This window comes from Felis catus, chromosome B1, assembly GCF_018350175.1.
Source record: "Felis catus isolate Fca126 chromosome B1, F.catus_Fca126_mat1.0, whole genome shotgun sequence".
Classification (NCBI taxonomy): domain Eukaryota; kingdom Metazoa; phylum Chordata; class Mammalia; order Carnivora; family Felidae; genus Felis; species Felis catus.
The window spans coordinates 38,530,817-38,547,018 of NC_058371.1; the positions used below are offsets into that span (position 1 = coordinate 38,530,817).

The window sequence follows — 16,202 nt, forward strand, 5'->3', positions numbered from 1 at the left end:
AGAACCTAATATGAGATGTGACTCCATAACAAATCCTAGAAGAGAGCACAGGCAGTAATTTCTCTGACATTGGCTGTAGTAACATCTGTCTAGATATGTCTCCTGAGGCAAGAGAAACAAAAGTAAAAATAAACCATTGGGACTACATCAAAATAAAAATCTTCTGCATAGCAAAAGAAACAACCAAGAAAACTAAGTGACAACCTACTGAATGGGCAAGATATTTGCAAATGACCTTTCCAATAAAGGGTTAGAATCCAAAATATACAAAGAATTTATAAAACTCAACCCCAAAAATCCAATAATCTAATTAAAAAATGCACAGAAAGGTGAATAGACATTTATCCAAACAAGACATTCGGAGGGCCCACAGACACATGAAAAGATGCTCAATATCACTCATCATCAGGGAGATGCAAATCAAAACCACAATATCACCTCATACTTGTCAGATGGCTAAAATCAAAAACACAAGAAACAAATGATGAGGATACAGAGAAAAAGAACCCTCATGCACTGTTGGTGGGAATGCAGACCAGTATAGCTATTGTGGAAAACAGTACTGAGGTTCCTCAAAAAATTAAAAATAGAACTACCTTATAATCCAATAATTGCACTACTGGGTATTTACCCCTAAAATACAAAAACACCAATTCAAAGAAATATGTGTATCCCTATGTTTATTGGCACATTATTTACAATAGCCAAATTATGGAAGCAGCCCAAGTATCCACCGAAAGATGAATGGATAAAGACGTGGCATGTATACAAAATAGAATTATTATTCAGCCATAAAAAAGAAAGAAATTTTGCTATTTGAAACAAGATGTATCTAGAGAGTATAATGCTAAGTGAAATAAGTCAGAGAAACACAAATCCTATGATCTCACTCATATGTAGAACATAAGAAATGAAACAAATAAACAAAGGAAAAAAAAAAGAGAGAGACAAACCAACAGACACTTAACTATAGAGAACAAACAAATGTTTACCAGAGGGAATGTAGCTAAGGGGATGGGTGAAATAAATGAAGGGGATTAAGAGTACACTTATCTTGATGAGCACTGAGTAAGATATAGAACTGTTGAATCACTGTATCACATACCTGAAACTAATATAACACTACATGTCAACTATACTGGAATTAAAATTTAAAAAATGATTTTTAGATTACTCAAAAATAATTTTAAAAAATTAAAAGGGAATTACTTTTGAACTTCTTAGATCAAAGTATGATATAAATGTCTTGATCCAAAATAATTTAAGTATGAAAGTTTTCCCTTGTCTACATTACTATTAGGACACACCATCCTGATTAACACCTTCATTTGTATAAAATCACTAGGGTTTCCAGATACTAAAGTTATTTAACAGAATAACTCATTGTAAAATGAATTACTGTGATTTATCTTTTCTTTTAATGGAAATAAAATAATTTTACCTCAAGGTAAAAAGTATTTAAAAATAAGACAAAGAAGCACTCTTTTCTTTAGAATACAAGGTAAATTTAAAAAGTAAGTAATATAAGGGAATTATAATTTTTCTTCCTGGAGGACTCTAATGTTAGCAAATAAAAAATCAGGGAGAATGATAACAAAAGAGAAAATGATAAAGAAAACTTAAATGCAGGGCAATAAATTACATTCATAAGCTAAAGGTGGCTCATTTAAATCAGTCTATGTTAAAAGAAAAACACTCTGGAGTCACAATAAAACTACCCTTTTGAGATAGCCATTTCCTACACAGCAACATATGAAACATTTTAACAAATCCTGGCTTTGTCACTACAGTGTGTAACTTTGGATCCCTTAGTGAATGCTTCTTGACTTTATTTTCCTCATGTACAAAATGAGAATGTTGGACTGGAGTGGTACTTAAAATTTTAAGTACAGATACATCTAAATAATATTAACCAGGATTTCAAATATATATTAATAAAAAATACAGGTGGGGCTGCTTTGGTCATTTAAAATAGGCATGGCGCTTCTGGAAACTAGAAGTGGGTTCCTGTTATCATCCCTCTTTCCCCTTACATCTCCTAGGGAGGCTCCTAATGCTAGGGCTCCATGAAATCCAGTTAGAAAGCCAAAGGTCTAAAACCTCTTTAGGTCTCTCCAGTTATAGCATTCCATGATGGTATAATTTGATTTCTTCTAAGCCTCTAAAATCAACATTAAGATGCCTGCCATGTAAGTAAACACTGTCCTATAAATTTTGTAGCGGCATCATCTTTCTTATTAACCATTGTCTAAACTACACAATTGTAGGCTGATCTTTTAGGAAATGCAGTTCCTTGCACTGTTTTTATTGCTGTTTCTATATAGCCTTTTATGTGAACTTCATTACCTATAAGCAGTATGTTCAACAAAGGAGGATATAAATGGACAAATCCAGACATGTATCATTTCCTTAAAGAGGTTACATTCTAATGGAACATTCCTACAAATAACTACAATGGGTAGTAGAAACTGATGATATCATCAGATAAAGTAAAATGGATGTTTAAGGGCTGAGATTATTTCTGGTTATGAGCTGAGCTATAAAGAATGTCAGGCTTTGTACATAAAAGATTGGTACAGATGTAGATTCTAAGCAGAGGTTACTTCATGAACATCGGCAAAAAGGCAGGGAGCCATGGTACAAGTACAAGGATCTGTACATGGTGGTAACAGTTGAAATGTAGGCTGTATAAAGACAAATACTGGAGAGAAAAAAGATTACTGGCAGAATGTGAAGAGGCTAAATGAAGTTTTAGAGCAGAGGAGTGCTTCAGTAAAGTAAAAGGAGCAAAAAGAGGCTTGCGGTGGATGTACATGTTAGGATGAAAAAGTATGAATGCCTGATTCAGACTGCAGCAGCAGGAATGGAGAAGAAAGGTGCTGTATGGAACCATTTCCGCAGTAGCGAAAGAGGTAGCATGGAAAGAGTCAACGCTAATGTAGAGGCCAAAACCTAGGCAAGTAAGGAAATACTGGTGTTGTTAATAGTTAATAATGGAGAATATACGACAAATATACGACAAATATACGACAAAGTTCAGAGACAGATGAAAAGGGTTAAGTAGAATGGAAATGTCCTGCAGGAAAGTGAAAATGTTGAATTGAAACTTGGGAAAGAGGTCAGATCTGTATAAATACTTGGAAAAAATTTTTACAGACATGGAAGGTGAAGTTTTAAAAATGAACATAAGATTGCTGAAAAAAGGACTTAGTGAAAGAAGACAATTCTAAGTGCTGATCCATGTAAGGTACCAACATTAATAGATAATAGGAAAAAAAATGAGAGAAAGTGTGATTGGAGAGATACCAGGAGAACTGGGTGAGCACAGTGGTTCTATATAATTATATACATGCACATACTTATGTGTATACTTTAGTTCTTGATCTGAAGAATCACATAAATTGATATACAGCAGGGTTTTCTGAAGTGTGTTCTAAAAAAACATTAGTTTTAGTAGCTGTTAAAAGGTACTTCATGATCAAAACAGGACTCAATTATTCAGAAGATGGGGATAAGATGGTTCTTTATCTCCTGTAGAATTCAAAGAGTACATCACACTGACCCATAAACCCTTTTTGTTTTTTTATCTTCTAGATACAGCAGTATCTAGCAGTAACAGGAAGTCACCTTGAGAAACAAGGATAAATTGTAAAATTTGAAGATTCACATAATATTAAAACTGGAAAGGAAAGCTCTGATCATTTCATCCAATTTTTTCACTTTATAGGTGAAGAACATTAATTATATGATATACTACTGTGGGTGGTAAAGAATACATGTGGATATGAAAGCATATGAACAAGAGAGAGACAAAAAGGTAAATGAAAAATAGAAATTACAGCTTTAAAAGATACAATATTAGTTACCATTCGAGGGATAATTTGCTTTATGTTTAGTGTTTTAGAACATTTCACAGTGTCATCCTAAGGGTTATATGAAGTTCAATAATCATTCATCAGACAAAAGAAGAAACTGAGGCCTAAGGTTAATATGACTAGTGACCCAGATAGTACATGGAAGAGCTGGAATTCAAACCCAAATCTCTCTAATTCTGGAACCTGGGCTCCAGAACACAATGCTCTTTTGACAAGGGGGCCAAGAAGAGTCCAGGTCTTAGGTTCATTCCCATGCCTGCCCATGGATAGGGTCTGAGATAAGATTCTTTCTTATCATCAGGGAAATGCAAATCAAAATCACAATAAGATATCACCTCACACCTGTCAGAATGGCTAAAATGAAATACTCAAGTTTGATCAAAAAAATAAAAAACAAGTTTTGAGGAGGCTGTGGAGAAAAAGAAACCACATGCATTGTTGGAGAAATGTAAACTGGTACAGCCACTGTGGAAAACAGTATGGAGGTTCCACTACTGGGTATTTACCCAAAGAATACAAAAACACTAAATCAAAAAGATATATGTGGACCTTTATTTATTGCAGCATTATTCACAATAGTCAAATTATGGACGCAGCCCAAGTGTCCACTGATAGGTGAATAAAGAAGATGTGGTATATATATTATTCAGCCATAAAAATAAATGAAGTCTTCCACTTGCAATGACATGAATGGATCTAGAGGGTATAATGCTGAGTGAAATAAGCTGGATCAGAGAAAGTTAAATACCATATGCTTTAGCCATATGTGGAATTTAGAAATAAAACAAATGAACAAAGAATGAAGAGATAAACCAAAAAACAGACTCTGAACTATACAGAACAAACTGATGGTTACCAGAGGGGAGGTAGGTGGGGAGGTGGGTGAAACAGGTGATGTGGATTAAGGAGTACACTTATCATGATAAGCACTGAGTAATGTACAGAATTGTTGAATCACTATATTGTACACCTGAAACTAACACAATACTACATGTTAACTGTAGTATCTTCTGGATGCAACAGTATACTTTCCACAGGAAGTCACCTTGAGAAACAAAGTTAAGTACAATGGAATTAAAAAAAAATTTTTTCTTGCACCAAATTGTCACTATACATAAATATAAATAAAAACATACTATAACAATTTCCATATATAAAAAATTTAGATTTACAAAACAGATCCTCAGGACTACATTTATTTGTTTTTTAAAATAACTTATATAAGAATCTTCAAATATCTCTCCCCTGTATGAACATACTTACATTTCATTTTTATTAATTTTCTGTAGAGGAGATATTCTGCATCGGTTCAGATACGCCTTTAATATTTCAGCAAGATACTAAGCATATAATTTATGAAATTTTTCTAGGAAACCCACTTTCATTCATGAGAGATATATCCAAAAATGATCACTTTGGAACACAGGCCATGAATTCTTATTATCTTAATGAATTTTCCTTGAAATGACACATTGTCTTTGAGTCTCATGACATATATAGAGAAACATATGCCATCACATATACTTGCAAATATTAGTCTCAAATCAAACTTTGAATCCCTAATTTCAAATAGTACCATATAACCTTACAATTAGTGCAGTTTAAGTAGCACTTTTTCATTCATTCTAGCTTATTATATGTGAGACATATGTAATCAATTGCTAAACTACTTTTATCCAGTGTACAGATGAAAGAATAAGATTTATCCCTAAGTTACGATTCTATAAACCTAAGGTCATTGCAGATTGCTATGCTAGGCCACATGGTAGAAAAATAGGTATGAATACTTAATATCAGTAAAATAAAAAATAAACTTCATATGTAGTTCTAATTAAAAAACATATTTTGACCTAATTTCTGGACAACAATTAAAAATTTAGTAGAAAAGTTTTTTAAGTTAAATTCCTAACTGTTGCATTGATGAGTGAAAAGTCAGAAGAGTTATGGTATTATTGATCTACCAATATTGATCTACACCTAAATTAGGTGCAATTTATCTATAATTTTATTTCCCAAAGTATGTATCTTGAAACACTACATTATACTGTCAAAAAGGTTCAGAAAACATTGCAAATTTCATTCCTCTTGGAGATTTGCATTGTATAAACTCTTGGAAATTCTGCAGTTACAAAAATAATGTAGATTTATTTAATCCATCATTTCTCAAGTTTATCAATATCTTGGTATTATTAGTGTGATTGGAAATGGATTGATGATAGGAATGAAGGGATTAAAACAAACAGACTGTACCAAAATCATTTGTATTGTATTGTGGAATATATGTGATTTTATCAGATTTTCTTTCTTAGAAGGATATATTAAGAAGATAACTGTCTGTAGGCATAGCAACTAGACTAAATGCAAAATAGGCGCATGTTGGGTACCAAGAAAAAGACATGGGATACTCAGAGTTTACTCAGGTTTTATACAAAGTACGTTAGACACTGGTGTAAAATGAAAACTGGACATGCATATTTTATCCTCTAGGATCACATCTAAAGTGTAAGGAAAGACAGTAAAAAGAATAAGCAGTTCATTTATTAAAATGCTGACATGCAGCATACTTACACTGCCCATTCAAGCTTCTCATTCTTAATTGAGTTGTACAGAGCCTGTAAAGAGAGAAAATAAGACGGAATTATTCTTTTCATACTGTTCCATATTTTTAATCCAGCAAATGACCAAAGCCAAAAGGCTTGACTGAGCAGCAAGCAACTCCCAAGCCCTTTGTTGGCCACCCTGCTGGCTCTACAAAGATGAGGAATACACAAGGTGAGGCAAACGAGCATAGGGTAAGCAGTATTTTGTGAAACAGATTTTTCACAAAGTAAAAAATGGCTTTTATAAATAAGACACACAACACTGTATGACATTTTAGTAAATATTAGGATATAATTAAAATTAGACCATGCACTCTATTCTTCTTATTCAAAATATGGTCTTGTAGTTTCACCAGTTTAGATACTAAAGTGTGCATACCTTTTTCATTGATGTAATAAGTAAAACTGTTTTCATAAAAATTTAACGAGCAAGATACATTTGAGGAGGACTAAAGCCAGATTATGGAAAACCATCTTAGAATAATTTCAGAGTTTTTATACCAATGACTTAAGCAGTTTTTAGCAGTCTAACTTCATAATTGTGCTTTACAGTTAGTATTACATTGGTGTGAGGTGGTGGAGAGGAAAAACAGAAAACTTCCTTAGAGCCTGGGTAATAATAATGATATTTGGCCTGATCACCTCTGATTCTCCAAGCTCTGCCATTATGTATAAGGTCCTTGTAATCAAGTTGTTCCACCATGATAACTACCCAAGAAAAATGCTACTCCACATCTCTATTCTCTTAATTTTGAGTAAGATGTTGTAAAGAAAACACAAATAGATATCTAAGCCACCACAACAAATTATACTGAAGAAAAGGATATGTGCAGGATAACATTAGAATGATGTCAGAACATTTTTCTTCAAAGAAGGACTTGAACCTATTCAATTCAGCAGATTCAGTACAAATATATTTAGGTTACAGGTTTTATATTACTTAAGATTTAACACACGTACCCTTAGACAGTATTCACAGACTCTGTGGGAGTTCTGCCTAGTAGCTACAACAGTCAGTTTAATTAACTACTGGATAATTATGAAGCTAATAAAAACTAGGAGACATTTCATCATTATCAGGATGTGGTAAACTGTGTCCTCAAATACAAAAACTCATAGAACATCAAATTAAAATAAGGGGTAAACTGAGGTACAAAGACCATGCTGTAAATTGGATATTCTTTTTGAAGAACTCAAATTTACTGAAGAACTACAACAATCTATTTTTTAGCAAAATGTCTCATGAGGTTGCACTTATTTAGAAGTGCAGAGAGAGTAGATGTCTAACTCAAGCCTCAGGAGACTCTTGATGGATAGATGTCCTTTAAATGGATTCCACTACTCGCATTAGCCATTTTGAACCCACAAGTAATGGTGAGTTGAGAAACTTCAACTGAAAAGAGATCATTAAAGGTTCTTTATATACTATCACACTCAATACTACCTAGAGTAATTTAACAATGCAATAAAGATAAAAAAAATCTATTCATAAAGGTAGATAGCTTAAAATGATATCCAAGCATCTAAAACTTTTCTAATACATTTAATTCTGTCCTAGAACAAGTTTTTCTTTCAAATTTTTTGCCCACGAGAATATTTTGCTTAATGAGATACCGAGTTCTTAAATAGAAAATTCTTGTTCAGCTGCATATCATGCAACAAAAATCTATCATAAAGTATCTTGAAAAATTCAACAAACTTACCAAAGTGTGGACTTCTCCCAGTGTATATATTATCTAGAAAATATTATATAGCATATAATATATGCTATATAATGCTAATAACATATATATTATATAGACAAATCTAAAAGGTAGATGCTATCCTTATCCTTTCCAATTGCAAAATTACAAAGGGATTTTCTTGAATCTTTCTGGTGCTTTATAATGGCACACTATTTTACCAAAAAAAGGAAATTATGCTTTGCAAATGTATCAAACACTTCTATATCCTTCATCACAACTTCCTATCCTTTTATTTACTTAGCTTAGTTAAGAACTGAATTCCTTTGGGGCACATAGGTGGCTCAGTCAGTTGAGGTCCAATCCTTGATTTTGGTTCATGTCAGGATCCCAGGGTCCTGCAATAGAGCCCCTTGTCAGGCTCTGTGCTGATAGCATGGAGCTTGCTTGGTATTCTTTCTCTTACTCTCTCTGCCCCTTTGCTGCTTGCTCTCTCTCTCTGTCTCTCTCTCAAAATAAATAAATAAACATTCTAAAAATAAATAAAACTTAAGAAAAAAAAGAATTCAATTCCCTTGATTCCTCCTTATCTTTAGCTCCACAGTCATCCCTTTCGTTCCTGTGTATCCTATATCCCACACTCTATCACATCAACAAATCTTGTTTTTATTACCTTCAAGTTCTTTGTCCCACTGCCTCTCTGTTGTACCTAAAGAGAAAGATTGAAACTCTTGACCAATCCTACTCTGACTTCTCCACATTTATATCCCCTGTATTAGTTAAGGTTTCTTTAGTTTAAAATACACATACCAAAACTCTAACTACCTTAAGCATGAGGAGGACCATAGAAAGACATGGATGGAGCTGGCCTCAGGGACAAAGGTATTTAACTCTCAAGTATTTTCCTCATTCCACCTCAAACATCTCCACTCCTTGTTTCTTTACTACACAAAAACCATGTCTACAACAAGCAACACTCATGTGTATCTTTCATGACTGTCAACAAGAGATAACAGTTCTTTCTCCTAACTTCAGTTTGAAAAGATTGTAATTGGTGTGGTTTAGATCACCTGTCCTCCCCTAATTCATGTGGTGAGATGAGGTATAATGATTGGGACTATCCCTGGAGTCAGTGAGGCTGGGGTATGTATTAAAGAGGGGGTAGTATAGACGTAGCCACTAGTGTGTAATCCTCCTGAGCTTTAAAGCCTCCCCTATTTGTATATAACTAATTCAGCAATAATAGAGAAAATTAAGCAACAGCACAAATTAATGCCATTGAATATTCATCATCTCAAACTTTAGGAGAGACTTCATTCAATAGCCTCCTGACTTTTTGCCATCTTCCTTAAAATGTATCTGCACTGGCATCTATCCTTTTTTGCCTTTCTGATGGTAATTAAAGGGATATCCTGTCCCTACAAGGCTAGGCATCTATCACTGGTCCTGACAGTTCCCTTTCTGAAAGTTCCCTTTCTGTAACATCTCCTCCTTTATTAGCTCCTTTCTATCAGCTTTGAAACATGTGCAAGTCTCTCCAAACCCCACTTCCGTAATTTAGTTACCACCCTTTGTTCCTCAGCCCCTTTTTTAGCCAAATTTCTGAGAGAAGTTTCCACAATTCATATAACCAACTCAGGCAATCTAGCTTTCATCCCTGTTCTTCCACTGAAAGTGAATTACAATAAATGCACCAACTTCCTTCACATTAAACTCAAGGCCACTTTTTAGTGTTCCTGAATCACTTTGCCTGTTAGCAGCACTGAATACTCTCAAACGTTTTCTTCCTTATTTTGTGATACAATACAGTCTCTTGAATTTTCTCCTCTTTGGATAATCCCTATTACTCATATCTTCCTCATCTTACTCCTTAAATGTGGGTGAGCCTAAGGGTTTATCTGAAGCCAATGTAAACTCTTGTGAACATTAGATCCATATGTCAGATGCACTTGGATGTTTCCAAAGCACTACAAACTCAGTAAAAATGAACTAGAGAATGAAGACCTAACAGTGGAAATGTACTCTCCATCTTAGTAAACTGTGTCAGTAGAAAATACTTAATTTTTTGAGTGTGAAAACACTACACTATATATAGTCCAAGGAGAGGTAGCTTACAGTAATATAAAATATATCTAAGTCCAAATCCTAGGACTGCCAGAATTTTTCTATCAACTGTTTCATCTAAAAATACTATTATATTCCTATCATACAAGCAAGAAACCTCCAGGTTTAAATCATATTTACTGCCAGTCTTATATCAGCCTGCTAATGGCATAGGAAAAAGCCTTTTAGTAATAATATTTTCAGGAATAATCGTTAAAACTCTCTAATTTCCACTCAAACAACAGAATGGAATTTCACAGCTGACAGGGGCCTTAGAGATCATAAAACAAATTTTTCCTTTTATCGATTAAAAAAAATGAAGTCCAATGTTAATTTCTCTCAAGGTCCTTTAGCTGTTTTTCACAAACTCTGACTCAGAAATCACATTTCTCTCAGAAATCAATTGACTATATTCAGCTAGCTACATTCTCTCTTATTAACTAACTAAAACTAACTACATTCTACCAAAGTTTACAACATTGTAAATAACTGGCTTGTCAAGGCCCATGTGAAAAGGTAATAAGGCTGTGGCTCTCTTACAATACATTCAATAATGGTGGTCACTGTAATATTCTATTCTTAAAGGATGAACTTAAAGGACACATTCTTGAAATGCCTTTGCTGGTGAGATGATGGGTTTGCCACATTCATTCTATAGTCTCAGTCCACTCATGACTAAAGGTATCTGCCATATAAATGGCTGAAACTGGAGATGTAGTCTACAGCTCAGGAAAGTAATTTATCCCTAGTTATGGGAAGGGTTATTTGACTTAGCTCCAAGACAGCAAAGCTTGTGGGCAAACTTTCACTGTCATGAAAGGCTATTATATCCCTGTGGACATGAATTGATAGTTAGGGATAAATCAACCTTAATAGGTTAAAGCAGCCCATATAAATTATATGCTTGAGGTGATAACCAGTTGTGGTGGACTAAATATCGTACCCCCAAATGATGTTCAGGTGCTAATCCCTGGAACCTGTAAATATTTCTGTATATGGCAAAAAGATTCAAATGTGATTAACTTTATAAACATTTCTGCATATAGCAAAAAGGTGAGAAGGGGAGGGTATCTGGGCTGGGTGGTGTCTATAGAAGAAGATGGCAGAAGAAGATTTAAGAAATATAGAAGAAGAGAAGGCAATGTGAAGATGGACACAGAAATTGGGAGTGATATAGACACAAGTGAAGGAATGCCAGCAACCATCATAAGCTGGAAGAAGCTGGAAGAGAGTCTCCTAGACTCTCCTGAGGGAGTGCAGCCATGTTGACACCTTGAGACTTCTGGACTCCAAAATTATAAAAAGATAAATTTGTATTGTTTTAAGACACCAAAGTTTGTGGTAATTTGTTACAGCAGCCTTAGGAAAACTAATGCACAAAGGTATAAATGGAAGACAGATATCTGAACAAAGAATGATCATACACACAGATGGGTTTTCAGGAACATTTTCAGGGTCAATCCCTAGGTGAAACATATTCTTTTACCATAGCGGTCTCAACTGAGTGTAAGGGTGCACACCAGAGTAAGTCCAGGAATTTTTTAAAAATATTGATTAATGAGCTCCATCCCAGATCTACTGAATCAGATTCCTAATTGAGAAAATACATAAATATTTCCAAATGCTCTACTTGTGACTCTGATATGAACCCCTTGTTAAAAACCACTGCTTTCCAAGTAAACCTACCTTTTCTCTAAGTGAAATTCCTGTAACTTAACCCAGGAGCTAGCAAACAATCAAATATCTCAACTGAGACTAAACAAAAGCAGAATGATTCTTCAAATTTGAAAGTTCATTAAATTTTAAGAATGAGAAAGCAAAAGTAAATTGCTTAAATTACAGAGATCAAGGTATCTTGGTCTAAATTTACTTTTTAAGTCTTTGTTCCTAACTTTTGAGTATTTCTCATTGAGATTCAAAATGCAGTTTTATTCAAGGCTTAGCACCATCACTGACAACCCAGGCATGGTTCTGTGAAGTTTTCCCCATTACCATACATTATGTAACACTGAGTTTCTTCCTCTTTCTCTCCCTCCCTCTCCCTCTATCACCACCACCCTTCACCCCCAACCCAGCACATTTTGCAATCTATGATATTCACGTATTTTGGTTCGATCATCTCTCAACTCCAAAGATTTTTTTTTCCTATGTGTTCTTTCGATTATTATGAAAAGTACGAAGGATAAATTGGATAGCTTCCAATTTCCTTTAGTGAGACTGGCAGTGACCACAGAAAAATTTGTACCCAGGAAGAATCAGGACACTATCAACACCATGGGTATCTTTTCCAAGTGTAATGCTTCATGCAGATATACAGATCAAAATGACTTTTAAGTGTAAAATTAAATATGCACTGCTCTGGATGTTATTATCAAAGAAAGACTGTGTTTAAAAAAGACATTATTTAAAAACCAATGATACAACTAGTTACCAAATCAATTTCAAATTGTTTAGGAAAACTTAAAATATGTTAAAGCAATGGTGCTTTAATTTTTTCTTCTCTATGCCTTAAAATAACATTGAAAAATTGCATTATATCCCCCCCCCCATTAGAGGCTTCCCTAAAATTGGTACTTAAAATGGACTTTTTGTTTGCCCCCTCTACTCCTAGAGGTTTTCACACCTATGTAATGCACCAAATAAGATTATGAGTGACAGCTATGTCCTCCCTCTCCTCCTTTTTTTAAGTGGCAGAAGGCAACTGTCAAGCAGAGATGACAAAGTATAAACAGCCTGAAGCTTTGACTACAAAGCATTCATAGGTAGATCCATTTTAAGGATGAGTACTAAAGATGAGTTTCTTGAAATTGATTCCCTTTAAAATACTTGTGTTCCTGTATTCACTAGCCAGTTTTCACGGAGCCAGGTTTAAAGAACACTACTTTAAAGAATGTATGTTCACAAGCAATGTCATAAACATTTATTTCTAGTTCTCATTCAGGGTGACAGAAGCATGCTGAATATAAAGTAACAAATTTTGAGTTTGGTTTTTTCCACATCTATAGTCAGATCAATTTTTGGGGATCCAGTCATCATGTAAACAGAATCAAAATCTATGTCTTGGACAATTAACTTAACCTTCTGTTGTGGTGCACTTATGAACCCAGCCAGCAATGGCAGAAATATCTAACCATCAACTGTCTGACTCAATTGAGTAGACATGCCAGTAAAAACCCATAATAGACACTAGAAAACTAATTTAAAGACACTTGTGTTATTGGAAGGGAATCTGAAGTATAATTAATATGTATAATTCATCACACAATGAACAGTTTTGAGTACATTCTATAGGCTAGAGTGACATTATGCTAGGTTCAAATAAATACATTCTGCCTTCAGGGGCTTCTTATGTGAGGGTGACAAAATGTGTTACTAAACCTGACTGAACTTTACCTAATGGAGAATTAGTCAGTTAACAAAGTCAACTAACTCTACTGCCTACTTACAACGTGCAATATGTTTTCACACACGCAGTATCTAATATCTGATGCTGTATGTATTTTCTTCATAGAAAAATTTTATAGAAGGAAAACAGATCCAATCTCAGGTTCTAAGAATTTATTTATTTTTTAAAAATTTTATTTAATTTATTTTTTAAATTTACACCCAAGTTAGCATATAGTGCAACAATGATTTCAGGAGTAGATTCCTCAATGTCCCTTATGCATTTTGCCCATCCCCCTAGGTTCTAAGAACTTAAAGTTTGGGGGGTGATTAATTTGTCTTTTTAACACAGATCATTTCATTTACTTGGTCTTCATTTTCTAAATCTGCAATATGAGAAGGCTATAAAAGGTTATCCTTTTCGGTCCCCTTCTACATCTACCATTCTATGACTCTAGTTGAAAAAGATCTCAGAAGTCACCTGGTCAAACTCTCAAACTAGTTCTTTCCCTAGTTTCTGCCCCTTTTTCCTGTGTCCCCCACTATTTTTTTTCCCAAATGTCAGGCATTACTCCTATATATTAATGAATGAACATTTTTAAACTTCATATGACAAGGATAAAAAAGGGAGAGAGGGAGAAAAGGATGGAAGGGGGAGAGAGAAAGAAAGAGAGACATTTGATTCTCTAAGGGGGAGGAGGGGCACATGGGGTTTGCGTGATTGCCTGTTGTCAAATGTATCTTTGTGAGATAAAATAGAAACCCCTATTCCCTCATTATACTGAAGGGTAAAAAATGCAGCAAAAGATAATACTAAATAGGCACAAAAACAGATGTGGTGAGCAGCTCTTGGAGGTACCACTAAACCAAACATGAAAGTAAATAAAATTTTAACTGCTAATTATCGTTTGTACTAATGCAATACTCCAAATAAATACACACACACACACACGTGCACACACACACACACACATACACACACACACACACACACACACACACACACATACACACACACGTATTTTCATTCATTCATTTTGAGGGAAAGGTTGGTCAATAAAATGTCAAGAGAATTTATATGGAACACATTCCTCCTAAAGTGCCTTTACTACATCTTGCAATTGCTTTCCATTTGACTGGTTGTTGTGTCTTCAGGAAAATTTCTTAAATATGCTAGTACAAATAATGTCATTGCAAATGTAAGCAAAAAAAATACTAAGTAGCCACTAAGTTCCTTTTTTTAAGTTGAGGCATAATTGACAGATAACATTATATTAGTTTCAGGTGTACAATATAATGATTCAATATCTGTACTAAGTTCCTCATTAAGCAAAAATTTTAAGTAGAATTATTTTCTACTTGCTAAAATTGCAAATATATCCCTTAACATAATAAGGGCCATAAATGACATGTACACAGCTAACATAATATTCAACAGTGAAAAGCTCAAAACTTTTCCTCTAAAATCAAAAACAAGGATGTCTACACTTGCCACTTTTATTGACCATAGTCAATATTGACCATAGTCACTTCTGGGTGGAAGTCCCACCCAGAGCAATTAGAAAAAGAAATAAAAGGCATCTAAATTGGGATTTAAAAAAAAAGAAGTGGAACTATCATTATTTGCAGATGAAATGATATCTAAAAAAATCCTAAAGACTCCACCAAAGAAACTATTTGAACACGTAAAAAAATTCAGTAAAGCTGCAGGATACAAAGTCAATATATTAAACTCTGTTGTGTTTCTATAAACTAATAACAAACTATCAGAAACAGAAATTAAGAAGACAATTCCATTTATGATTGAATAAAAGAGTTTAATACCTAGGAATAAATTTCACCAAGAAGGTAAAAGGCCTGTATACTGTAAACTGTAAGATACCAATGAAAGAAACTGAAAAAGACACAAATAAATGGAAAGATATTATGTGCTCAGGGATTGGAAGAAAGCTGTTAAAATGTTCATTGTCCCAAAGCAATCTACAAGTTCAGTGTAATCCAAATAAAAGTTCCAATGGCATCTTTCACAGAAGTAGAAGAATCCTAACAGATGTATAGAACCACAAAATACCTCAAACCACAAAATACCTCGAAGAGCCAAAATCTCTTAAGAAGAACAAAGTTAGAGGCATCATACTCCCTGATTTCAAACTATGTTACAAAGCTATAGTAATTAAAACAGTTACAACACTGGCATAAAAACAGATTCACAGATCCATGGAATAGAAAGCCCAGAAATAAACACACACATGTACGTTCAATTAATGTATGATAAATGAGCCAATAATATGCAATAGAGAAAGTACAGTCTCTTCAGTAAATGGTGTTGGGAAAACTGGACAGTTACATGCAAAGGAATGAAACTAGACCACTATCTTATACATACATACCATACATAAATTAAAAAAAAATTAAGTTTATTTATTTATTTTGGGAGAGACAGAGACAGCAGCATGAGTACAGGAGGGGCAGAGAGAGAGGGAAAAAGAGAAAGAGAATCCCAAGAAGGCTCTGTACTGTCAGCGCAGAGCTTGACGCAGGGCTCAAACTCACCAAAC

General features: G+C 34.2%; 1 protein-coding gene across 25 annotated transcripts in view; it reads right to left on the minus strand.

The window, feature by feature from the left end:
* The window catches only part of PSD3 (pleckstrin and Sec7 domain containing 3), a 785,560-nt gene that overhangs the window by 220,470 nt on the left and 548,888 nt on the right, over positions 1–16,202 (minus strand). For all 25 annotated transcript variants that reach the window (XM_045055432.1, XM_045055440.1, XM_023252529.2 and 22 more), the window contains one exon: positions 6,444–6,487. In XM_045055432.1, coding sequence (XP_044911367.1) covers positions 6,444–6,487 — 44 coding nt within the window. The remainder of the gene's footprint in view (positions 1–6,443; positions 6,488–16,202) is intronic.